This window comes from Grammomys surdaster, unplaced genomic scaffold, assembly GCF_004785775.1.
Source record: "Grammomys surdaster isolate TR1022 unplaced genomic scaffold, NIH_TR_1.0 140, whole genome shotgun sequence".
Taxonomy (NCBI): Eukaryota; Metazoa; Chordata; class Mammalia; order Rodentia; family Muridae; genus Grammomys; species Grammomys surdaster.
In genome coordinates, this window is record NW_021604598.1 from 12,800,643 (window position 1) to 12,827,547 (window position 26,905).

The following is a 26,905-nucleotide window of genomic DNA, read 5'->3' on the forward strand; positions in this document are numbered from 1 at the left end:
GTGTTGCCTGTGATGTTTAAAATCCCAACACTTTACTGTTCTTTAAACTCCAGTTTATCATGCCCAGATGCATTTATTACAGATTTCACTAAATTATTATTTCATGCCTCTGTTCACCAACAAGACATCCTTGGAACTATAGATTAACTACGAGGAAACTAATTTGAATAAGAATTTAATAATCTATATTAATATAAATGTCTTAGGTGGAATATCAATTTTTGCCTACTTCATAGGATATCACAAATATTTTATTTTTGTATTAATTTTCAATATTACTAGATTAAAATTGCTTATCTGAAAAAATACAATAGATCCCTGACAGAGAATTTTAATGATTCTTTTTCTTCCTTCCTTCCTTCCTTCCTTCCCTCCTTCCTTCCTTTTTCCTTTCTTTCTTTCTTTTTCTTTCTTTCTTTCTTTCTTTCTTCCTTTCTTTTCTCCCTCTCTCCCTCTCTCTCTCTCTCTCCCTCTCTCTCTCTTTTCCCCCCTCTTTTTTTCTCTCTTTTTTTTTTTTCTGTTTTAGGGTTTTGAGACAGGATTTCATCTGGTAGACCAGGCTCGTCCTGAACTTACTTCAGCCTCTTGAGTGCTAGGGTTAAGTGCTACCGAACTATGTAAAATGTTAGTCTTTCTGTTTGATGTCTTCAAACTCCAGAAAACAGTGGCCATGGTATTGTTAGCAGCCAGCACTTCTGAGTGCGTGGTGGAGCACTTAGGACTCACTGTTATATTTAACCCCCACATCCACTGTGTTAAGAAAAGTTCTAATATTAACCTGACAGATTCTAATCTTGTTAACAGCACAGTCAGTCTTGGAGAGTTACCCTAGGCCATGTACAGTTAGAAGGTAAGTCCAGGCTTTAAACTGAGATGTCACAGTCAATTCAAATATGCACAACGTAGTCAACGGGACTGTTTCCTCCAAGAGAATAAGCCACTGAAATTTAATCTGTGGGATGAAATTCTAAACAATTTTATCCAATCATTCTTTTACATTTTTAGTCAAAATAGTATATGCACAGACACACTGTACACTTGATATAAGAAAGTTTGAGCAGAAACTTGAAGGCATTTCAGTCAACAGCACAAGTGGAGCACATAGAGGATTTCTGTAACCTTCTCCTCTACCATACAGTATGGTGCAGAATCCCTGCCTCCTGAGCCAGCCAATCAAATCATCCACAGTGTTTCTGCAAAGTCATTGTCTCTTATGTATCCTAATGCTACTGCCCACTCTGTGGCTCCAGCATTCTGACCTCACAAAAGCTTTCTGTTGTGGAGCCAGGCTTGTTGGAGGACAATTGTAATTCCAGCCCTGGGGAGGCTGTGGCAGGAGAATTTTAAGTTCAAGGCCAGCCTGGGCTATATAACAAGACCTATTTTCAACATCATCTCAGTGTGACTTTTTCCAGGGAGACATATTTACCCCAGAAAAGGTAGTGATGTATGATCAGAGAAATGATGCTGCTCAAGTCCAGCATGAGCCATTGTGTGAACTGGGTTATTTGAAGGCGTGGATTGCTCAGTGGCAACTGCATCACCAGTAGGGCCATCTCAGCCTAGGTGATGACTCACAAAAGCTGCACCTCTGGGCCTCCCAGCATGACTTGCAGCCCCCTCCACTGTAGGTCAAGAGTTAAATAGACCTTGTGGCTCTCACAACTGTCTGGGCTTTCTAAGCTGTGTGGTTTGATTGAGCTTCCTCATCCATAAGCCTCCCTTCTCTCTCTAATTTCAACTGTAGGAAATATCTACATTCTCCCTTACCCTCAAAATATGGAGGAAAGGCCATAAAGGGAATGCATTCAAATGTGAGCAGAATCTGGAAGGAAAGGGCACCAAGTCAACAAAAGTAGCGTTGATATCTAGGTCACATCATAAACGTGGTTTTATTCTACTTTCTGTTACTGTAACGAAACATCACAGACAGAGTCATTTATAAAGAAAACATATGAAGACTGGAAAATTCCATATTGGCAAAAAGAACTGGATGCCTTCTTGCTGGTGAGGACTCTCAGCAGAGCCCAGGGTAGAGGAAACACAAGGAATATATGAGGAAATATGGTAACACAAGGAATCAGAACTCAGATCATTCTCAGATCCTAACTCAGATCATTCTTCTTCTCATAAAGCCACAGTCCCATTGGATTAGAGCCCCACCCTTAAGGCCCCATTTAACCTTAATTACCTCCTGCCTCTAAATACCATGGATTAGATAGATTCCTACCCTTTTAATGCCTCCCCATAAGGATTATTTTCAACATGAATTTTGGTGCACACATTCAATCCATATTACATGTTATGCTCTTCTGTCAGCTACAGGAGAGTATACACCAGGGAAGAGCACAGCCCTGAAGCTTCTCTGCACTGGCCAAACAGAAGCGACATTTTGTCCCAAGCTGCAACAGTATATTGTATCTTGAAGCCATTGGTTTGGGTCCAATATCATATGAAATGAATTACCAGGACTCAGAGCCTGGCTGTGGTGGAGCCTCAGCTGGAACAGCAACACAAGCCCAGCCCAGATGAATAGTAGAGAAGCCACTTTGCAGGCAGAGGTAGTCATTACTCTTTGTGACCTCAACAGGAAAATAGCCAAAGGCTTCTCCACTCAAATCAGCTTTGGAAATGGGATCCTGCTGGAAAAACCCCAAGTTGGGTATGTACACAGGTACTTCGGATCTCATCCGGCTGTAATTAAAATCCCTATATTTCCAGACTCTGCTCACCCAAACAATGTGGAGTCAAACCACAGGGAAATCTGTTATCACTCAAATGGGTCTATATTTTTCATACAACTGAAATGCAGCATAAAGCTGTGAGCTGTTAATATGAAAGTAAAATTGGATGCAGACTCCGATTGGTTCCCAGGCTACCTAAGTCTCACCTTCCAAGAGATGTGAGCCACAGGTCACAGCTGTATATTCAGGGCACAGCCTCAAGATCAAAGCCTTTTACACTGTAGGAAGTATTCGCGGTCCTCCCAGCCTATCCACAAGCCACCCATTGTGCCCTCCCCATGTCCTTGTTCAGTCCAAGCTGTAAAACGTTATGTGTTTGAATGATGTTTTAAAGTGCTCTGTGCAATTAAGTTTTAAAAGCAAAGAGGTTGGTTTTCCTTCGGTATATATATGAAACTCCCCATAAATATAAAGTCCTTGGGTGTGTTTGAGGGGAGGGAATGATTAAAAAGAGAAAAGCTTCTGAAAGGAACAAACACTTCAAAAAGTGGAACCCGAGGTGTTTTCCCCTCATAATATTAAAAATGCCTTTATAGTTGGAAAAAAAAGTCGCTAGATCAAACTACATATAGCAAACAGCTATATGGACTCCACGCTCACTCATGCCCAATTTGCATCTGCTCTCCTAGGGAAACGCCTGCTTTTTAAGTATAATTATCACAAAAGATTGTAACCTGCCTTCTCCTGGTGCTCTGTACTAGTCATGTGAAAATATGCACAGCTCCTGGTTAACGGTTGCCTCACCAAAGCCAGGATTTGGGGCAAAGCTTCTGGCTTGTGGATATTTATCCTATTTTTAAAGCATTCCTCTGAAGAAGTTTGTTTGTGAAGCTCTTAGAAAAATGAAAACATATTCCAGAGCCTGATTCCAAACTAAGACATGTACATGGCCTACATTTTTCAGATGGTGGCTTAGGTAGGAACAGGTCCTTGCTTAGTCTGTAAAAGTCTGGGCACAGCCTCAGTGTGTCTTACACAGTAACAAGTGACACTCACAGACAATAAGATACTACTAGGTTATGGCGAAACTCCATTTAGACTGTACAGCTAATTCAAAAGTGTCCCAGATATCAAACGGGGCTCTCCCTAGCTGTCTGCTCTTTTAAACGTCAAGCTGTTTCTATCCTTTGTGCACAGAAAATTCTGAACTTGAAAGTCTATACTCTTGTCAGAGAACGTTTGTAGGTAAGAAAAATGGACAGTACAGGCTACCTTCACTGGTGAGAAAGAAATCACAGTGTCTGGTACATAGCAACTTGGCAGCTAATAAAACCATTCAAACTGTGCAAACATTAGGTCCCTTACAGGTCTGGAGCCAGAGAGACAAGCAAGGTAAATACAAAGAAGCATTACATAGCCCACGATGTGTACCACACCTTTCCTCTTCTTATATTTGTTTTTAGAATGTTTAGCATGCACACAAGCATGTGTGTAGGCATGTGGTTGGAAGCCAGAGAACAACCTTAGGTCTTGTTCTTCAGGCACTGTCCACTTTGTTTTTGAAACAGAGCCTTTCATTGGACTGGAACTTGCCAAGTAAGTGTAAACCAGGGTGATTGGCCAGGTATCCATCTGTCTCTACCTCCCCAGTACTGGGATTATATTTTCTACTCTTAAAAAAATATAAAAGAAAGACATGTTTCAGGGGACTGAGCTCATATCCTTATGCAAGGCAAGCATTTTACTGACAGAGCTATTGCCTGGTCTGGGTTAGGCTTTTAAAATAATATCTTATGGAGCTCTGTTGGTCAGTTTTTAGCAAAAGTATCAATAAGCATTCTACATGGGGCACAGAGTGAAGCATCATGTTTAACTGAGAACTTAGGTAAAGTGAATTCCCTAAAGAGAAGCAGTCATCCTGGTGCATTATCAGGTACAGGGAAAGTTCACTCAGTGTCCCTCGAAGTAGGTAACCAGCCTGGATAAGACATCTAACATAAAATGTGTGAATGGACAGACATTTTCTTCTTTCAATTGGTTACCTGGATGACTCCTACAAGAACCAGCGCTCTGCCAGCTGCCCTCACCCACAGCTCTCTGCTTTCTTCAGTGTGGAATTGTATAACTAGTGTCCAGCATTTGGAAATAAACACAGCTGATTCTTGGAGAGCTGGAAGGGGGATCACAGAACCACAACCTGGCCTGAGGAGGAGAAGCAAAATGTGTGTTTGATTCTGACAGGCATCAGATCAAGGGTTTCCTATCCAAGGAACCTGGCAAGGAAGCAGCAGCAGATGCCCAGAGAAGCCTGGGTCATCGAATTCAATAGCAGGGCCCTGGAACGAGTGCTGACAAGAGCCAGACTGACCTCAAGGCCAACATTCCTTCTTTCTTCTTCCTCCCTAATCTACCAGGGCTAGCCTCCAGCAAATCAACAAGTCCTGAAACTGGTGAAATAATCACCACATGAACACCATTTATGAGCCTCTCCCTCTGTGCTGGGCACTGGGTGTGCTGTGCAAATGTGTTGTCTTCAGGATGCCCGACGGTCCAGTCCTGACTGAAAGTGAAATCTGCAAAGAGCTGAGTAACTAGGAAATGACTGAAAGCCTCCTTTTTGTCTTTCCTCTCTCCCTCCCTCCCTCTCTCTCTCATCCCTCTCTTTCACTCCCTCTTCCCTCTTACTTTTTCTTTCCTTCCTTCTTCCTCCCCCTCCTTCCCCTCCCTCTCCCTCCCTTCTTCCCTCAATCCCTCCCTCTTTGTTTCTTTCTTTCTCTTCCCTTTCTTTCTTTCTCTCTCTCTCTTTCTTTCTTTCTTTTTTCTTTTCTTTCATTCCTTCTTCCTCCCTCTCATACCTCCCTCTTTCAGCTCCCTCCTCTTCCTCCCTCTCTCCTCCTTTCATCTCTCCCTCTCCCTCCTTCCCTTTCTGGGTCCTAGGGATCAAGTTCAGATCATTTGACTTGTGGCAAATGTCTTTACCCTCTGAGTCATTTCACAGGCCCAGAAAACGCATGTTTATTTAATTTTTTTATTGGATATTTTATTTACATTTCAGATGTTCTCCCCTTACTCCATCCCCCCCTCTACTGCCCAGGAACCCCTTATCCCATCCCCACCACCTCCTGAAGACAAAAACTGCTGGAAGTGGAGAGTTTACAGACAGGGAGCATCTGATAGTAAACTACTCTAAAGAGGAGGAATTGGATGTAGAATATAAATGTAACAAAGGCCTTGGAAAGATGGGAGAGACATGTGCTGTGACTGAAATGTAGGTGACAAGGCTGTGACAGGACACTGTCTGGCTGTAGGGTTTTTTTTTTTTTTCTGAGACAGGGTTTCTCTGTGTAGCCCTGGCTGTCCTGGAACTCACTCTGTAGACCAGGCTAGCCTCGAACTCTCGAACTAAGAAATCCACCTTCCTCTGCCTCCCAAGTGCTGGGATTAAAGGCATGCGCCACCACCGCCCGGCCTGGCTGTAGTTTTAAGAGCTGTGCCTAGATAGTGGCTTCTGCAGAGGATCAGGGCTCATCTTGGTTATCTGTTGATTCTGGCTGCAAGGCAGTACAGGAAACTGAAGACAGGAACTGGACTCGGAGAAGCATGAGGAAGGGAGCAGAGTAAAGAAAAAACTCATATAGGGATTGTGCTTGGACTTACAAGAGGTTTATTTGCCTCCTGGCAAGCTTGGGGACCATTGGTCACTCAGGAATCAGAGCTGGCTTTGTCACTACTGTGACTTTCATGAGAGGATGTCATATAAGTTTTAAGAAAAGTTAAAGAGTGACTGGTGAGATCAACTACAGGGACTGAGCCAACGAGCAAGGACCACTGAAGAAAATTATGTGGAACCCCACATGAGCCAGTGAAAACAAGCACCAGTTACGGAATAGCCACGTCTTAGGGAGGAGGCTGCAGCCAGAGAGTTTGGGGCAGATAACTGAGAGTGTTGAGCAGTGAGGATCAGGGTGTGATCCCAGAGGTGGAGGTCAAAGGACAGAGAAGCCAGACAATCTTCAACATCCCAGATTAAGATGTCCTTATACACAATTTGTAAATGTTTTGTATATTTTTAATTCTCACTTAAGACATTGGAGTTCATGGATGATGTGAAATTACCATTTCTATTTTCCTTCTGTGTACCCAGTGTTTCGTGTCGCATTTGACTGTACATTTCTTCCCTATGTAGCCATTAAGTTAATTCCTTCTTTGTTACTCTTAGCCTTCATTCATGGCTTGTCATCTGTGATGCCAGTCAGGGCTTCCAGCATCCTCTTCCTACAGTTCATATCCTGCACAGTGCTGTTAAAGTCAATATTCTAAAATACATACATGGCCACGTCACTCCCTAATTAAAATGATTAAATTATTTTGGGGGGAGAATGTAATCCAAACCCACAAATGTGGCATATGTACCCCATTTCACAATGCTTATCTTTCTGATATTCTTTGCCAATAGTCATCTCCATTTCCCGGCATTATCCACATTTGTATTCCAGTACTTCTGCATAGACAGTCTAGGATCCAATTAACTTCTAAAATATCTTACTGTGTCATATTTCTAGATTTAAAAAGTTCTAGTTCATTTATTTGGCATTTATTTGGCATCTGAACTGTATGTACACTATGTATGTCATCATAAATTTCCCAAGTGTTTACAGTCTAGAAGACAGAAAACAGGAACCCAATACCTGTTTAAATGGTAAGAGCCCAAGTAGTGTAGACACTTGAGTCAACTTCCACAGCCTCAAGTAGGAGAAATGGCTCTTTGCCTGATGAAAATCAGTTCTGGCTTTGTGGAATATCTATTTGGATATGCAGTAGGTATAACTATAAACTTTACAAAGCCAGAGGAAGAAGTAAGAGGGTGTTTTAAGCAGTGCAATAGCATCAATTAAGGCAAGGAGCATGGGGAAATTGGACCTTACTCTCTGTGATGGAGCAGGAGAAGGAGCATCTGGAATGCCAGCTGAGGTCATGCTATACAAACCCTTTATTTGGCATTGGATGGGATCAATGGGACTAGGAACTTACTCTCCTAGGTAAACCAAACTCTAAAAAAATTGGGGTATTAGATATAAGAGGATGTGCTAGGCATCTGGGGACAATATGTTGCTGGTCTGTACTGAGAGGTGGAAAAGCCAAAAGGTGCCAGAGAAATTTCAGAAGCAGACCTACAGCAATGGAGCTGTAAGAACACATGAGAAATGCCTGAACCTGGGTAAGCCTCTACTTAAATGAGGTTTTCCACACTTGGGTTGCTTCAGTCTATGTATGTGTGGATATGCACATGGTGGGGATAAGTGTGCACATATGCCCCTGTGTGTGATTGCAGAGGGCACAGGATTGTGCCTGGTGTCCCATTTCACTATTCTCAGTGTAGTCCCTTCATATAGGGTCTCCCACTGAACCTGAAACTTATCATTCCAATGATGCCCCCTGGCTTGCACCCTCCCACCTCTCTCCTGTCCACTGCTGGTATTACAGGCAGGCGAGGCTATGCCTAGCTTTAATGTGAGTGCTGGGGATCCAAACTTGGGTTCTCATGGTTACACAGTAAGCATTCTGACCCACAGAGCTGTCTCCCTGCCCATTCCCTGCTTTTTTTAAAAAAATACATCCTGTTTTAAATTATTCCCATAGCCTAACTTTATGTCTTTTGATTAATGGTTTAATTCTTTTTTCTCCTCCTTGGTTTGTGACAGCTTCTACTGGATATGGTTGGGTCCCCAGACCAGGATCTCCAGGAAGCAGCTGCTGGCTGTATATCCAATATCCGAAGACTGGCTCTTGCTACAGAAAAGGCTAGATACAATTGAAATGTGAACATACACAAGCCACTAAATGTTCTGACTGAGGATGTACCTCTCCCTTGGCCAGGAGGTCAGAGTTGAGAAGGATTTATCAACCAGACCTTCAAACAGCCTAAAGAAAAAAAAATCACACGGATTGAAACACAAATACTTTTTGTTGAAAATTACGAGAATCTTTTCAGCCTTTTTAATGAAAAATATGCAATGAAATGTAAAACAAATAAATTTGTGATAATTTTCCAAGAATTTGAGGGCATATGTATATGATATGATATATATATAGTCCAACTACACTTTTGTATCCGCCATGATTTTAATAAACATAGCTGTCCCAGTGTGCAGTTCCAGATTCACCCATGAATGTCTTGAGAGCCCCTATCTGTTAAACTGATCTGGCTCTCCTGTGCTTACAGACTGGTCTGCTTGATCACTTGCGAGCCACAGGAGAGTTCTGAGGAGATGTGCTGATTTCACAGATGGATATTAAATAGAACTGAGCTCTAAGCAGCTGCTCTTAGCAAGAGCATTCTGAGGTCATCCCAGACTTCTCCCATACCATCAAACACTCGAGACAATAATGTGCAACTGTCACCACATGGCGGCACACAAATCGCGAGGACAAGGAGTCCTTTCACTTTGGGACAGACGAGTGTAAACACGGTATGCTTCATTTCCCTCACGGCCAGTCACCAACACTTTTATTGAAATTAATTTATGCTGATGTAAGGATAATATTATTTCACATAAAGTTACTCTGAATTTCTGAACTTATTTCCAGCACATGAAGTACTTTTTAAAAAGTAGTTACAAAGGATTAATCACATTTTATCAGGTTAAGAAACATTAGAACGCACTTTTTTTAAAAAAATCACATAATGTAACCTCGGTGTGCTGAAATGTTTGGGAACTAACTGTCTCACCCTTCTAACGGTCGCCAGAAAAACAGCTTTGTTTGCATCAGCCTGGAAAGCCAAGGATCTCCCTCAGAGAATGCTTTAGTGAGCAGGCAAGGCTGTTCTATTGAAAAAAAAATATTAGGGACTGTATATGTCATCCTTTGGAGAAAGCCATAAACTTAATTGAATTCAATGTAAATAATTCATACAAAAACAAAAAGCCTGCGCGGGATAAATATTAGACCAGTAACAAAGGCTCCAGTTTAAAAAAAAAAAAAAGGTAAGTGTTTCTGAGAATTTAAGGCTTCATAAAATTCTTTCTTTGCTGTCCTTTGGAGGAGAATACAAGTGAGAATAACTTGACAAAGGAAGCAGTGTTAATTCTAAGGATTAACTTTAAACAGTAGTGTGCGTCTGTCAACTTCTAGTACTGGATATTTCTAAAGATCTCACACTGGCCACTTTTGTTTGACATTAAAAATGCCTAGGCGGTAGATTGTGTTAGCTACAGGAAAATGAAGGAGCATTAGATTGTTATTAGAAGGCCCTTGAACGCTCACCATCGAATTCAGGTTTCAAAATGTTCTGTGTCACTGGATCCTGGAATTAAGGGAAAGCAAAGAGGAAAAGGTCGGTGAAGAGGACTTGTGAATACTGATGCGTTTCATGATGCCCCTTGTGTTTCTGCTGTTATAGTTAACAAATGCAAAATAAAAGCAACAGCCATCTTAATAGAAGCTGTGCACTTAAAAATGGATAAAAGCAGCATGAAGATTATCTTCTGTATTTTCTAAGTAAAAGCTTCAGATTAAATCACCAGCAATATAGTGCCTTTTAGAATAAGATGTTGCTCTTAAAGGTCAATTTGGGGTTTATTTTTTGTGAAAGGTTTTTATAGAGATTGCTGATCTTACTAGAAAAATGTCAAAACCTGCAAAGCACCCTCAGTTTGAGTGGATATGAGTGGAACCAATGGTCACTCCCATAGTCAGTATGTATACATTGTAAGAATACTTATATTTTTTCCCTCCTACGTGGGGGTTTTGTGATATTTTTGTGCTAGTGAGGGCATTAATTCTTTATGATTTTGATGATGAGTTTCTTTCTTAGTCTTTATTTTATCTGGATGTACAGAGAACACAATATGCCCTCTGGCTCCTTTATTTTGGAAAGGGTTTAAGGTGGAATTTTAATTGTATTTCCTTTTGGGTATCAGGATGATATGCACTAAAAATAACTTGTTCCTTTTGAAATGTTTTTTGAGTCCTTAAAATGAATTGACAGTCCTCTTAGGGCACGGCTTTGTGAGTTACGTTTTTCTCCTCCACTGGCTGTTACTGCTGTATCTCTAAAGCATTCACACAGGACTGAGAAAGTGATTTAAAATACTTGGGCCATGTATTCCCACTTAGGACAGGAAGGGTGTTGGTTGCTTATGCACAGTAACCGAGAGCAGCAAGTAAGGCCCTTCTTTTTTCTTTACTTATTACATTAGATCAACAAAATAAAATTTCCTGGTCCCAGTGGTTGAAGTTGTTTACTCTAATTTTATTCCATGAAAATTTAGAATTGGAATAACCTATGCTCATTACTGCAATTCAATGACAATATTAAGAAAATCACGTGTTAAAAAAACTCCACTACTTTGGGTTCAATAAGTGTTTCCAAACTAATGGTCCGCATGTACTGAAGTGTAAAAATGGAGCCCTCTCCCTCAGTGAGAATAGGCTGGAAAGTGAACTGGTTTTATGTGGTGCTTCTACATTCTACAGGTACAGGTCCTCAAGCTTTTTTATCACATTATTTCATGGTGGGCTTATTGCCTTGGTGGGAATATAAAGGTCAGACGCAACCGCAGAGTCAGGACTCTCCCCATATCATGTGAGCCTGGGGATTGAACTTGGGTCATCAGACCTGATAGTATGCACCTTTACCTGTTTATCCAGAATTACCCAATATAAAGTTCTTTTGATTTTGATTAATAAGCAGAAGGACTCGTAAAATAGATTCCCTTAGTGGGAGAGTACATCAAAGCTGGAACACCCACTCTGCAGGGGTAACTGCAGGACATGTCAAGACTTTGTGTGCTTTGCTGTGCCACATGGCCCTACTGTGATGCTTCTTCCTTCTCACAGGCCTAAATCAATGGGCTAGACTATCAAAGGAAACCTATTCTCTTTAAAATTCAGTTTCCCCCAGATATTTCTTGTAGAAAGTCAACTAGCAAATTATGTTCACAATAACAGAAATGATTGGAAAAACTTTGCTTTCTTCTATTAGAGTTCAGTCCCATACTGAAAGCGCCCTAGGATAATAATCACAACGTTTTTCAAAAAATATTGTTAAATTTCAAAGCAGATTCTGAAGCAATATATAGTGTGAGATGCTTGTTTGTTTGTTTGTTAAGTCATGACCTGAGGATATGGCTCAGTGGATAAAGATGCTTTCTGTCAAGCCTGATTACCAAGTTTAAAACCAGAGACCTACATGGTGGAGGAAGAGAAGTTACTCCCACAAGTTGTTCTTGACTGCCACATACTCATGGTGGCATGAATCCACCCATTTTCCCAAACCCAATAAATAAAATGGTTTTCATTTTGCTTTGTTTTTACAAGATCTTAGAAATGAGAGAGAGTTAAGGGATAGGAGGGAGATTAAAAGATGTAGTCAAACTATATTATATACATGTACAAAACTGTCAGATAACAAAATTAATTTTAAAAAATGTATCTTTTTGTTACAAAGAAAAAAAGAACTGAATTTTATAAACCAGTGAGCATCCTAGTGGTAAACATAACTTGTTTCCTGTTTGATCCATCTGGATATTTCAGTCTGTTGCAATGTATACTTATTATCACATCTTAAAAATCCAAACACTCTCAGTTAATATCATTTAGCAACATGCACAGTAGAAAAGTCCCATGTGGTACCTGAGGAGGCCAGAAGGCGGCATTGACTCCCCTGGAAGTGGAGTTAAAGGTAGCTGTGAGGAGTCCCATGTGAGTGCTGAAAACTGAACTGGAATCCTCTACAAGAATAGCAGGCACTCATAATGACTGAGCCATCTCTCCACTTAACACTACCTTCAGTGGAGATATCCTGAGTTTACAAATAAAATATATAGTATATGCATAATAAATGGAATTCTTCTGTTTTTTTAGAGTTTTATACATAAGTACTACATTACATGATTTCTACTCTTATTCCTCTCTCTCCAACTCCTCTGGTGCCCTTCCCACTCCCTCTCAAGTCAATGACCTCTTTGTTAATTATATAATTATATCATAAATATTATACACTTATTGGTAATAACATGTAATATGTTACATATAATATATTACACACATACAATCTCATAGCTCATTTAGTGTTGCTCATATGTACATATGTTTAGGGAGGGATTGGATAACCCACTCTAGAAGACTGGTTCCCCCCTCTCAGAAGCTATTAATAGCCTATAAAAGAATTGAAATTTTGGGAAAAAAATTGAGATTTTGAAAAAAAATAACTTTACCATTTGTGAAATTCTCAAAAAGAATCCCTGTAAATAAATAAGAGAACTGTGTAGGTATATGTGTGTGTGTACGTGTGCACACATGTGCTCATGCATGTGTGTATATGTGCATTTTCACTGATCATGTCATGCTTAGCTTTTAGAATATTTTTATGAATTCTTTGAGTTCATATATATTTATCATATCCACCCTAGCTCCTCTTTTTAATGCCTCCTAGATCTGCTCTTTCCTGCATGTCCTTTTAATTTATTCTATAACCCATTAAGTCCAATTGTGCTGTTCATATACATCTGGGTATGAGGCTATCCACTGGAGTGCTCTACAAAACACTCATCTGTAAGAGTTTTAAATCACAGTTAAAACTGGCACAGCACAACTGAGATATCTCAAAGTAGTCACAGTGTAAATTCTGTCGTTTATCTGTTTCTATCAGTCATGCATCTGATTCACATTCGTTCACTCTCTCTGTTTCTGTCTGTGTCTCTCTTGCAGACTTTCTGTCTCCCTCCCCCACCCCAGGCTACCTCAAATTCACTATTTGAGGGTGTCCTTGAACCTCTAAACCTCCCTCCTGCACTTTCCTAGTGCTGAGATGACAGGCATGTAATCACACCCAGTGAGTGTGGTGCTGGGGGTGGAGCCAGGGTTTTGTGAGTGCTACATAAACATTCTGCCTTCCAAGCTTTATATCCAGCCCTGGCCTCCCTGTCTTAACATCATAGAAGAATGAAATTCATGAAAAAGCAGGAAGGATTGTCAATATATAACTTCATACCATTGTTTTAAGTAGAAGAGAATTCTTTTTGACTGATTTTGATATGTATATATCCAAGATGAACAATATTGTAATGGTCTCTTTAAATATTCTGTTGACATATATTATCAACCAAAATATACCAACTATAAAGTATACATAGTATAGACCTGCAGACTTCTGTATTCCTTTGATATTTGGGGATTTTTGCTTTGCATTGTTTATACTCAAATTGTTCCCTTAAGTCCATCTAATTCCAACATCTGCTTTCTCCTCTAGTTTCTGCATTTCTGCACTTTGCTTCCACTCCCATTTTCCCTGACAAAGGATTATTGTATTCTCCAGCTCTAAAAGTAGTTTATTCGTTATGTTGTATAATGTATATGTTTCTGATATCTAATCATACAGCTGACTGGAAATCTTGAAATAAATGGACTTCTTGTGCTCAAATCAAATGTTTCTTAGTGAATTCTACAGGACAAGCATGAGCTCTTCTCTCTCCACTTCCTGTCACCCATTAGCTCTGGTCTGAGTGTGTCATTCCAAAATTAACGTGCTGAATCTTCCCAAGAGAATGGATTTAAGAGGTTGGGCCTTTGAAGGGTGATTAAGCTGATATCATTATAAAAGTGGCCCCACAAAACCTGCTTAGACTCTCTGCTTATTGCAGAACACATGGAAGGCACTATGAATGGGCAAGGATCCCTGACCAGACATCAAATCTGCTAGGGATTCATTAGCAGACCACCCAGCTTCCAGAACTTCGAGCAATGTGTCTGTTGTTTATAAATTGTGAAAGCTAAGATTTTTGTTGTAGCAGTCTGAGCAGACACTCACTTAAGCTACTCAGTTAGATTAGTGTATCTTTAATTTTGAGTGAGCCTATTTTTCCAGGTGCATTTAAGAAGTATAGTCTTCATTTTGGAATGACAATAATATCTCACAACTAATTTAATCAAGATACCCTAAAAGATAGCTGGAACCCTCCTAAATCCCACTGTGTGATACTTAGATGCTCCTAAAAGATATGTGCAAGGTTTCTACACCAACTGGTGCTTTCCAAGAACAAATGAAGTTGGTAGCCAAGGGCCTCGGCAAGGCCTGTGCTGGGTCCTGGAGTGATACTTCTTTGGTGTGAAGCAAACATCAGTGTTGGTTCATTTTGTACTTCGATGCAATGAAAACTGATGGGCAAGCAGGTGTAGATGAGGATGCCCCACTTGTGCGTGCTGCTGTACGCTTTTATACTCTTCCCTTCTGCGTGATGCCTCTCCACTTGCAGAGAAACTGGTGTCCCAGCCAAACAAAGCCCCTCCTAAATACTGTGCACAGAGAATCTCACAATTAGACCCCAGGTTTGCTTGGAAGAAGATGCTGTGCTGGGAGAGGAGGCTGTTGTATGGTTTTTGTTTTTACTGAGTTTCGACAGTTCTGCCTAATCTTCAGTTGCAAGGGTTAAAACATTAAGGAATCACTGTAATGACTTCATCCTGCTTGAAGCCATCAGCAGCTACTGATGTAAAACAGAAGACAAGCAAATGCTTTTTAATTTGAGGCCAGTTTGTTTGGGCTGCTCCTTCACTGAACTAATTATGAGCTAAAACAACAAACTGGAAGGTGTAAGGGGAAGGAAAGTGTTTTTGTCTCTGCTTATGTATGTGTTATGAGTGTGGGGGACAGATGTTTCAGACAGCTGTGGTGAGCCAAGACTCATGGTCTGTCTACTGCTCGGGGACCTTCAGAGCCACACTGACTATTCCTCTACTATGGCCAACAGTTTCCCTTTTGTGATAATATTGTTCACACTTTCCTCAAAGAGGGGCAGAGTCTTACGTTGGTCCCTTCAGCAAAGGACATATGTTTCAGAGAAGGCACAAAGGATCTCCATAGAAGAACCAGAAAAGCCTTCCTTTGGTTCTTCATTTATCACACAGAGCCACATCCCTCAAGAACAGAACGGACACGTCCATGCTTTCTCTTTCCTCCATCCATTCTCATTTCAGCTTCCCCCTCCGCTGCTATCTTTTAAATATAGTCAGCTACATACATATCCATACATAGATATAATACACATATGCCGAGTATATGTATATACTCTGCATATATATATACATATATATGTATACATGTATGTATATATATATGTATATACATGTCTGTATATATTTGCACTATATATGTATACAAATATACTCAGTACATAAGTATATATTCATATATATTTACATAGAAATGAAATGATCTCTGTAACTTCCTTTAAGATTTACACAGGTGTGTGGACCTTTTTTGCTTTTAAAACAACCCATTTAACAGCTTACTTTCAACACCACCCCCCTTCTCTGGATTCTGTCCTTCCTTATCCATCTCTGTGAGGAGGGGAATCTTAGGGATAACTGTGAGAAGAGGCAGACAGGTCATGCCTCCCAGCTCAGAAGCCACACCCATATACCGTTTTGAAGCAGAATAGCTCTCTCTCTCACAGGCATTGTTCAGTGCTGGCTGCTACTCCATTGCTGGTCTTTGTTCCCATGAAGATGTCTAGAATCTTTCTCATGGATCCTAGTCAAAGGGTTTCTCTCTGTTCAGGAATGGTGGCATATTCAGCACTCAGAAGGCTGAGGAAAACTGAAACTTCAAGGACAGCTTGGGAGATATATATATCCCAAAAAACACCTACACACACAAAACTCCACAAAGAAAATGGGCTAAAAGATATGGCTGCTGCTCTTCCAGAGGACCCAGGATCCCTTTTCAGCATCCACATAGCAGCTCACAACTGTCTATAACTCCAGTTGCAAGAGTTTTGACACCCTGTTCTGGTGTCCTCTAGCACAAGAAGTACATAGACCTGCAGCCAAAATGTTCATACGTGTAAATAAAATTTGCAAGTAAGTAAACAAAGGGAGTCTTGGGGTGTTGCATGCATAGCTGGGGGGTATCCTATCCCCAGCTCCACAGAATGCCTCCCTCCTCACAACTGTGTAGCTCCTGGGACTCCAGGCTCATTTAGGATCTGGGTCTTCTCCATACTTTGAATCCTCCCAAGAGTCTGAAGATAATCATGCCTGAGGACTTAGGTAGCTGCCCTGAACTCACTGGTCAGTGGTCTGGTCTCTCATCCTGCAGGTCATGGTGCTGAATTGGGCTTTCTCTGAATAGCGCCTTCCCCTACTTCTTGTTTCTTCAAGCTCCACAGAAGCAGGAGCAGCCTAGCTTCTTTCTCTACTTACACTCTTGGGCATTTGCTTCCCCAGCAGAGGGATTTAATTCTCCTCTCTGTGCAGCAAAAACTCTTTTCAATAGCGTTCTGCATCCTTCACTGATGAAGATCCTACAAGAGTTGGTTCCTTGTGTAGCTGAAGTCTGAAGAGAACTACTCTGTCCTGGGAGTCCAATTCAGTGTGCTCCAATTTATATAAAGACATAGTTTTGAAAATGTAGTTCAAAGCTAAAAGTTGAGCCAAGCTCTTTTTTCTGCGTGGCATTTTGTCTCCTGCTTCTGGCAAGGCGATGTCTTCAGCCTTCTGGCTTAAATAAAGAAAAGGTCTCAGTGGCTGAAAAACAACCAACTAACCAACCAAATAAACAAAATAATGGGGTCTGGAAATACTATGGGGTAAAAAGATATCATATGGCATTTCTGAATACTGCCACTTGCCATCAGCCAAATGGGAGTATGAAGGCTTACTCTCCCATGTCCCCGAAGCTCTCCTCTCATGTTCCTGTCACCTCCAGTAGATCCAACAATTGCTCTGCTGCTTCACACCAACTTTGCTGCTCTCCGGCTCTGTAGATCAGTTGCTGTAAATGGTTTCTCCTTTTGAGGTCTGATGAAAGGGAAATTAACATTTTTCTAACACCAGATCTGAACTCAGCACTAGTCTTTCCTAATCATCCTTGTTCCAAGAGAAACCAACTAAAATGCAGAATATTGTATGTAGAAACTACAAATGGTACCACCTGAGACCAGCTCCAGCCAAAGGGACAAGCTCTGATTGTGGGGGCGGGGCATGGTGGGGTGCAATGCTCTGGTGACTTTCTTCAGTAGAATTCTTATAAAATTGGCTGGAACCACAAAGCCAGTGACTTCCAGGAACCCTGAACTCCCATAAGCCCTGAGGATGCTGATAGGCAATATTTTCAACTCTCCCTGCCTCACCACCTTGCAAGTGGGGATATATTATCCTTCCCTTCACTGCTCATGGAGTCTTGAATCTATTACACAGCCCCTTTCTACTTCATTTCCCCCAAAATGATACTTGCCAAAGGCAAACACAAGTAGGAAACATCTACTAGCAACTCTTGGATTGTGAGCAGAACCAAAGAAAGGCTTACTCTGTGACTCTGCCCTTGGCTCTGGCCATTCTCCCAACCAAGAATCGTCATTGGCTCACCTGCCATGTTGGACTCTTTCTGTCTTATTGTGCATCTCAGCCAAGCCACTCTCACTGCCAGCATAGGGTAGAGACCCTCACTGCATTAAAGACTTTATTTCTATGACAAAGTACCTGGCTGAAGTGACGTAAGAGGGGAAGTTTATCTTGGTTCACAATTTGGGGGAATTGCAGTCCAATGTGCCAAGGAAGACTTGGAAGCAGGATCAGCTTAGCTGGTGCTGGCAGGAGCTTGAGGCAGCTGGTCAGATCACAGCATCAGACAGGAAGAAGAGAACATTGGAACAGCATTGGAAAGAACTTCCAAAGCCCCTATTCCTGCTAGTAAGCTAGCACATCATAATGGTTCCAAAGTGCAGCTGCCAGCAGACACCAAGTGTTCAACTCGTCCACCTGCAGGGAACATTTTGCATGCTAACCATGATAGTGTTATCCCCCCACCCCAGATTAAAATGTTTCTGTATCAGTTAGCTCTTGCTGCTTAAGTCATCACTAATAGTCATTCCCTTAAGTTGTGATTCTGCTGGCCTGTAACTGGGACTGGATTCCACCTTCTTGAATAAACTGTCATTTGTAGGTTGGCTCCATTTTTGCTTGTTATTTTTGTTTTCGTTTTTGTTTTCTGCTAGGCTTTAATGTTATCTCAATATATGTGCTAGCCTGTGTAAGAGCCCAGAAGAGGCTGAGACCCTTGCTCAAGTCCCTGGAACTGGCGCTCGCCCCAAATGACCACAGAAGTCGGCACTTGATGCAATCAAGGCAAGAGGCTTTTACTAGGAAACAGCTTTCTCAGTCTCCTACCTCTGCAAGAGGGAAGGAGAGAGAGTGAGCCCCAAATATCAAAATACACAGATTTATAAAGACAAAATCCACAGGCTGGGAGAGGGGCTGGGGAATAGGGGCTCGCTCCCTAGGAGGGAACACTCTTGATTGTATTTCTTTTTTTTTTAATTTTTTTAAAATTTTTTTTTGAACATGAGATGCTTTTTTATAGCATGTTTTACAAGGGGAGGGGGTAAGAGGGGCCAGGTCGGCACACAGCTGGAAAACTGAGGAGTCAGGATGTTCCAGGCAGGAATGCACTCTCTTATGGGTACACACACAGCTGAGAAACTGAGGAGCCAGGATGTTCCAGGCAAGATTGCTCTCTCTCTTATCAGCACACACACACACACACACACAGCTGCAGTTTTCAGAAATACTTGGTATGTTCCTGCCTTGGGGCCCTTCCCCGGGAGTTCACAAGTTCACAGTCCCGTTATTCTGAGATACTGGCCAATTAAATTTTTTTTCTTACCCCTGAACCTGATCCATCCAGTCTCTCATCCTCTAGTTGGCCAGCCTGAACATGTGGAGGTTGAGCTAGGTTCCCATGGATCAAACAGCAGCATGGACCAGTTCTTAAAGGATGCCATACATGCTGCTGCATTATGTTAGCCATGGCAAATATCAAGAACTTCTCGACCAGGAAAATCACTTTCATAGGTGTGTGTATGTACAGGTTGATGTCACAAAACATGAAATCACCTTTACTCCTGGAATTATGATGATAGTTTTATGTTTTACCTTTCTAATTTTTTATTTAAAAGTTTTAAAGCAATCTATAAGGATCTCAGTTCTGAAGAAACTATATATGTGTGTGTATATATATATTTTTTTCTTGGATTGTGAGCATAACCAAAGAAAGTCTTACTCTTACATATACATACATATATGTGTGTGTGTGTGTGTGCATATGTGTATATGTATATATGTATATATATGTATATGTATGTATATTTGCCCTCATGCCCTCTTCTTCATATGTTGACCATTGCCTGTAGCTCTGCATCTAGGGGTGCAACGTCACAGGCTTTCATCTCTTGCTCTATAGGCATGTCTCCTGGTGTTGTTCCTATATAGATCTCACGTAGGTGACCATACTACTGTGAGTTCTTGAGATTATCACTTTTTACTTTTAACACATGTTATTATAATGTCTTTAAGATAAGTAAATGCTATAAATGCATTTTAACTTTATTTTCATGTATTTCCCCACAGAATTACATGAGCACATACACTGTAACACCTTAATGTGTGATGAGATGGGTTTCCTGCTACTTTGACATTTGCTAGAGAGAAGCGGGCCAAGCACAAACTGTGAAATGGATTTTAAGGGGCACTGGAGGCAGATGACTTGCTGCAGAATGCACCGTAAGGCGAAGATCCCTTTTAATTCCATTTTTAATAGCGGTAGGACCGGTGAAGAACTAAGGAAACTGAACCTTCTGTGAAAGTCATAATATTTTGTTTAAGTATAGCGTTTCTTTCCTAAGGAAAAAGAAAGAAGCTGATGAGGAAAAAATAATCAGTTCTGGAAAAGCAAATTCCAACAAGTGCACGGAGTTGGCAGAGGAGAAGAAAAGAAAAGATCATCTGAGTGAAAGACAGTTGTCCTCAGACCTGGATGCTCTTTAAACAGAGGATCCTGGCAGGTGAACACTGTCAGCAAGTGCAGGGCAGGCAGCAGCGTCCAAGTTGGCAAGGCCCAGGTCTACAAGGTCCTCAAAGGCAACTTAAAAACCTACAAAAAGTATCTAGCCAGATCACCAAGGATGAACAAAAAGGACCCCAAAGGTGTGGAGACCACATCAAAGGGACGAGGTGATGTCGTGTGGGGGAAGTGTAAAGGACACCGGGAAGCTCTTAACTAAACATTAATAAAAACCAAACGACGGCTGACCATCTCCTAACCACTCCTGCATTTCAGATGAACCTTCTACTGCCTGGCTCTGCAATCAGTGTCAACAAAGGCACTTTCAGTTGCAAATAGAAATCCTGACTTAAAATGGAATTTTTACCCCTTTTGTTCTGGAGCTGAAAATCAAACAAGGAACCTGGCTCAAGATACCTCCCCCACCCCACCCCCCAGCCACATCGCTCTGGGCTCCACAGAATGACCTTTTAAAGTGTGGAGATTTACTGGCTCCGGTATATGAAAAGGTCAAAGCCAAATTGACCTTTAGGAAGTTTGATTGTGGTTTGACTTGTATTCTGAAGTATGCTTGGCTCTGCCCATGGCTGTGGAATATTCCTTGTTTTGTGCTGCTTCATTATTATAGAGATTCATGCACTAGGCTTCATACAGACTGAGAGGTTGTGGAAGCCCTGCACTGGCCTAGCCTATCAGAGATATTTTTCTAACAACTCAGATCATTAACATTTTTATGCAAAGTATGTTTTCTAGTTAAGGTTGACAATATTCCTGGGGGTACATAAAAGAAGGTCTCTTCAACTCAGACAGAGAACTAACAACAGTTCAGAATAGTGATAAAGTCCAACTCAAACAACCAAGTTTGTTGTGGTTACTTACAGGAGTGTGGGCAATTCAAAGCCAGTAGCACATCACCAAAAGCCACCCCAGCATGGGTGATAGCCTAAGAAAGCTGGGACTCTTCCTCATGACCTATACACAGCTGTACACATCAGTGTCTTCTTAGCAGCAGTCCTTCCTGCTTGTATAATCTTGGGGAGGAACAAGCTTTGTGTGAAAACAGATTTCAAAGACTTCTTGAGACTCCTGAGTTGTTTATTTCCTGGGTGTTAATGAGTCTCCCTTAGAACTTTCCACATCTTAATGAACTTCTGTGGCGAGCAGGGTCTCTTATCTATTAAGAGCAAGGGGTTTGAATCCCCCTCGGGGAGAGGAGCGACAGGTCCTGCTCCACTCAGGGATCGTATACTGGATTTGACTGTGAGATCATCAGGGAAGAGAGTACGCCAAGAGACAGAGAGTTTGTGGAATTCAGTTACCTCTTTAATGATAATGCATAGCAAGCAAACACAAACGCAAATGCTAAGGTTATTGCTACAACAAGATATTGTCACATTTCCTATAGGTTGCCTCTAACAATATGCCTAATTAACACACATAATAAGTTGCTAATAAGTTGCTAATTACCAAAGAAATAAGCATAGCAATAGACAAGTCATTCATTCATGGATTATACGACCTGAGTCCTTATGTTGGTTTTGGGTTACAGATCCGGAGTCCGGTAAGGCAGGGTCAGGCTGTGGCTTCCAGATAATTTGACCTCGTAGGGTGCTTGACCACGAAGCTGGAGGGGTTCGTTGTCTCTCGGCTTGAAGTCCAAGCGGAGCTTGACCACGAAGTTGAAGGTGTTGGTCTCTCGGTTAATTCTTTGATGACCGGGTGCTGAGGAGGCTTTGTCCGGAGGATCACGTTAGCCAGTCATGGCTACAAGTGTGATGAAGTGCTTCGGACAGGCTCCTCTTTTATGCTGAATTTGGAGTTACTGATGACGTACATGGCAGATAACCACCCGTGTCTGGTTATCTCAGCACAGCTTCATTTCCAGACTTGCCTTTACAAGTACCATACATGTCCAGACATGTCTTACAAGTTTCCTATTACAAAATGGAGTTGGTCCTGTTTAAGGGCCTGCTCCTTACAACTTCTCTCCAGGATAGAACATTTCCATGCAGAGGAAATGGCTACACAACAGGAATACACAGTGGTAGTGCATACTTAACAAATCGATATAATATAAACGTAACTTTTATATGGACCAAGAAGCAGCAAAGAATATACACATCACTATTTTTGTGACAAGCAAAGAACCTCATGATGTTATGGTTTCATTCCAAGGTGTTCTCCCACAGGTTTGTTTTAAAATATTCTCTCTCTCTCTCTCTCTCTCTCTCTCTCTCTCTCTCTCTCTCTTTCTCTCGTGTGTCTGTCTGTGTGTATGTGTGTTTGCACTAGTGTGTGCTGGTACATATGCAAATGCATGCATGTGCTTGTGAGTCCAGGAGTTAATGTCAGATGTTTTTCTTCTATGATTCTCCGGAACTTTCCAGACTGGTCAGCCAGCAAGTTCCAGAGTTCTAGGCATCTCCATTCTTTTAGTACTAGGATAACTGTACCTGACTTGGTACTTTTGACTAAGCCATCTCCACAGCTCCAGCCTCATTATTCCCCAACTGCTAGCAATGAGGACTGTGGAACCTTTAGGAGACAAGGCCTATCTCATGGGAGCTAAACTCTTGACATGGTCCTTTGAAAGTTTTGGCTCAGCCCTCAGCCTTGTCTGTTCCTTTCCTTACCATTGTCATGTAAACATTGGTGTCATTGTGGTCCTGTCACAACACAGACAGAGATGCCATGCCAGGCCTTCCTCCCTAGGATGAATTGAAATTACCAGAACATGAGTTGAAACAAATGTTTCCTCTCTCAAGTTGTGTCTGCCTGTTGTTCAAGTCACAGCCATGTGAAAGTAAATAGTACTCGTAGCCTCAAATGTGACTATGCATTCGTTTCCATCTCAGCTGTCAATACTCATGGTTTTGACATAGCTGCAACAACTCTAGTTCTCATGCCCTTCCCCCATTCCCAGGATGCTCCTGTGGAGCCCAAAGGCTACACTACCGGGACCCCAAGAAGGAAACTCATGGAGGGCAACTGCTGCAATCACAAGAGGATTTAATTAATTAGTCCAATGCATTGGGGCTCCTTGTTCACGCAAGAGAAGAAGTGGCCAAGAATACACTCGGGCAGAAGCATATATACAGTTTGAACAGGGCAGGTGTTTTGGTGATAAACTGGTCGGTTGGCATTGATGGGCTGTGGGGGACCCTCTAACAGGGAGCTATCTGTTGTCAGACGGCTCTGTATATCTGATAACCCAAGATTTTTCTTGGAACCATGTGTCTTCACCCTTTTTGGAAAGGGAGGGATCTTATGGTTTTTCTTGGGACTGTGTGTCCTCACCCTCCTGGGAAGGGAGGGGGTCAGGGGTAATTTTCCATGGACTTTACATTCCTCCCTCTTTTTCTTGTATATACCTCTAATCTTGGAACTAGAAGCTATTTAATTGAAATCTTGTGCATGGCCATCAGTGCTTAGATGGTGATACTGTTGATGTAGGGCCATCAGCTAGACGGCATCTATGTCTTTCTTAATAAAGGCTCAATCGATTTAAAATGCAAGGGCCAAAGGTTAGTAATAAAAGTAAAATTATCAGGGGTCCTAGTAGGGTGGAAAGCAGAGTGGTGTACGAAGGGGAGCTGTGGTACCATGTTTCAAACCACCTCTGGGTTTGTTCTCTTTATCTCTTTCTCTTAGCTAGTCCCTCTCTGACCTTAGCCACAGAATCCCTGACCACTCCTGAGTGATCTGCATAGAAACAGCATTCTTCTTTAAGGGCTGCACAGAGTCCCCCTTGTTGGAGAAACAAGAGATATAATCCATGCCTGTTTTGTAACACTACTTCAGAAAGGGAGGTCAGCGACACTTGGAGGTGGGCGATCAATCCTTCAAGCTTTTCTATGTCTAAATCTATGGCAGCCCTGAGCTCTTGATAATTTTTTCTTTGTAACACCAGGGAGGTGACTCCCATTGCCACTCCTGCAGTACTTAAACCTAATAGGAGGGAGACTGTTAGGGCAGCAATGGGCTCCCACTTGGCAACATAGCTACCGTCCCACCTGTCTAACATTTCTTCATCAGAATGATAAAGTAGCTTGAGCACGAGTTGTACCAGGATGCCCAAATCTTTAGATAAATTTAGGGCCGTGAGGTGGACGCAGATGGTCAGTCCAGTGGAGCAGGCCCACCACCCGTTCTCAGGCAGGATTATATAAGAAGCAGTTAAGGGAGAGGAATAGGTCTCCTTACAGAGAATCTAATGTGTAGAGGGACTTGACCAAGGCAGAGTCCTCTACCTTTTACTTCTTGTAGGGTTAGTCCTACTCCTGACTTTTGGGCCCAACAACAGGATGAGGATTTTTTGGATAAACTAACAGTGGGGGAGGTAAAAGCAATCCCCTGGTAATAGGGGGGAACTACATCATAGCGGAGCCAGCAGGATCGAGTCTTTTCATTGAGCACTAAAAAGGTTTTGTTAATGAGTCCTGTCAGTGGGGCTGGTTCAGAGGGGTTGAGAGGAGGTTCCCCCTGCCTGTTGGGGGATCAATCCATAGCTGGCCTTCTCTGGGTAGGTGCCAGGGGTTTGGGTTGGAGTACCTGATGGGGGATCCCTGTGGCCTCTTTTCTTTTTATTGGGCCCGATGGGGGTAGTGGGAGTCTCTACCTTAAGCTTGACTGTAAAAAGGAGTCCCTTATCATGTCCAGACATGTATATCGGGAGTCCCTATGTTTTTCCTTTTAACCAGTCTTCTCTGACCTTTTTTCCTTTCTGAGTAAACTGAACCCATACAGAGTTACAGGCTCCTGAGCTCTCACACGGGGATCCTGGCACCTGTTTATAACTAGCACAATTGGGGAAAATAGAAGAGTTTCTAGTGACAGTAATTAAGTCCCAGGAAGAGGATGGTTTCCAATGAGCCTGTCCAGTGGTCTCACATCCCCAAGCCTTGTAATAGAATTGGTCTGCTCCCCCATATCTAAACTTTTCTGACCTACTGGGGAGGAGGTGTCCCTGGGGCAGACATAGAAATCACTAGTCAGTAGGACACAGTGGGAAAACTTGTTACCACACCCTACCATGGCATCCTGAGCCTGTTGTGAGTTATCATGTAAGGGGAGGTTGGACACATGGTGAGTGGGGATATCCCAAGAGTCCAGTCCAGCAGGCAGCTGGCAAAGGTCAAACACCAGATCTGGCCACCAAGTATAAGGGGGGGAGGGTGACTTCGAGACACTCTGGCTACTTCATCGATAGTCAGGGTTGACAGTACAAGCCAAGTTAGTTTAGTGGGTTGATGTGGGCTGGGCCTGGTGACCAATCTTGACTGGTGTAGTAGTATTAGTGCTTTTACAAGGTTTAGGAGGATCTTCATTCTTTCTGGCTTGTTTAGTGATCCTGAGCTTTAAAGGATGGTCTGTCTTCTTTATATTCCAAGATGGGTGATCTGCAGGGTGGGTGGACAGGTCACTGGTTTCACATGGGAAGCATATATCCAGGCAGCTATGCCGTCTACCTTGATGGCTGTGGGAGTAGTTATTAGCACCAGGCAGGAACCTTTCCAGTGAGGTTCCAGGGACTGGGTCTTATGTCTGCAGACATAGACGGCATCACCGACCTGGAACCTGTGTGGTACTTCAGTTGTTCCTGGGGCATAAAGGGCAGATAACTGGGACCATATTTTCCTCTGGACTGTCTCGAGGGCCAACAATCTTTTTATAAGCTCATGGTCACCTTGCTCTGAAATCTTGAAGTTAGGACCTGAGGCCACGAGAGGAGTGGATCCTCCGTAAAGGACTTCAAAAGGGGTCAAATTCATCTGGTAGGGGCTGTTTCTAGCTCTGAGGAAGGCCAGGGGAAGGAGCACCACCTAGTCACCACCAGTCTCTAAGGTTAATGTAGTTAAGGTCTCTTTTAAGGTTCTATTTATTCTTTCTACCTGTCCTGAGCTCTGGGGACAATATACACAATGAAGTTTCCAATTGGTCCCCAATATCTTTGCAAGACCCTGACTTAACTGGGACACAAAAGCAGGCCCATTATTTGAACCTATTACCTTGGGTGCTCCAAATCTGGGGAAGATTTCTTCTAGGATCTTCTTGGCTACAACCGAAGCTGTCTCTTATTTAGTAAGGAAGGCCTCTACCCATCCTGAGAAGGTATCTACAAAAATTAGCAAATACTTATACCCATATTTTCCAGGTTTGATTTCTATAAAGTCTACTTCCCAAAACATGCCTGGTCTATTTCCCCAAGGTCTCTTTTTTGTGCCAACTTTGGTGTGATAGACATTCACCTGTTGACAGACTCTGCAGCTCTTTACTATCTCCTCTGTTAGGTATCTTAAGTCCATGATAAACATTTTAGATATCTTAATAGCTTCAACAAACTTTTTGTTGCCCAGGTGAGTCCATTTATGTATTTGTT

The 26,905-nt window shown here is 42.1% G+C and overlaps 1 protein-coding gene across 1 annotated transcript in view; it reads left to right on the forward strand.

Annotated features, from left to right (window-relative positions):
• Armc4 (armadillo repeat containing 4) overlaps positions 1 to 8,728 on the forward strand; it is a 159,810-nt gene extending 151,082 nt beyond the window's left edge. The window contains exon 21 of the mRNA XM_028763922.1: positions 8,387 to 8,728. Within this exon, the coding sequence (XP_028619755.1) occupies positions 8,387 to 8,500 (114 nt within the window). The 3' untranslated portion in view covers positions 8,501 to 8,728. The remainder of the gene's footprint in view (positions 1 to 8,386) is intronic.
• The last annotated feature ends 18,177 nt before the right edge of the window (positions 8,729 to 26,905 follow it).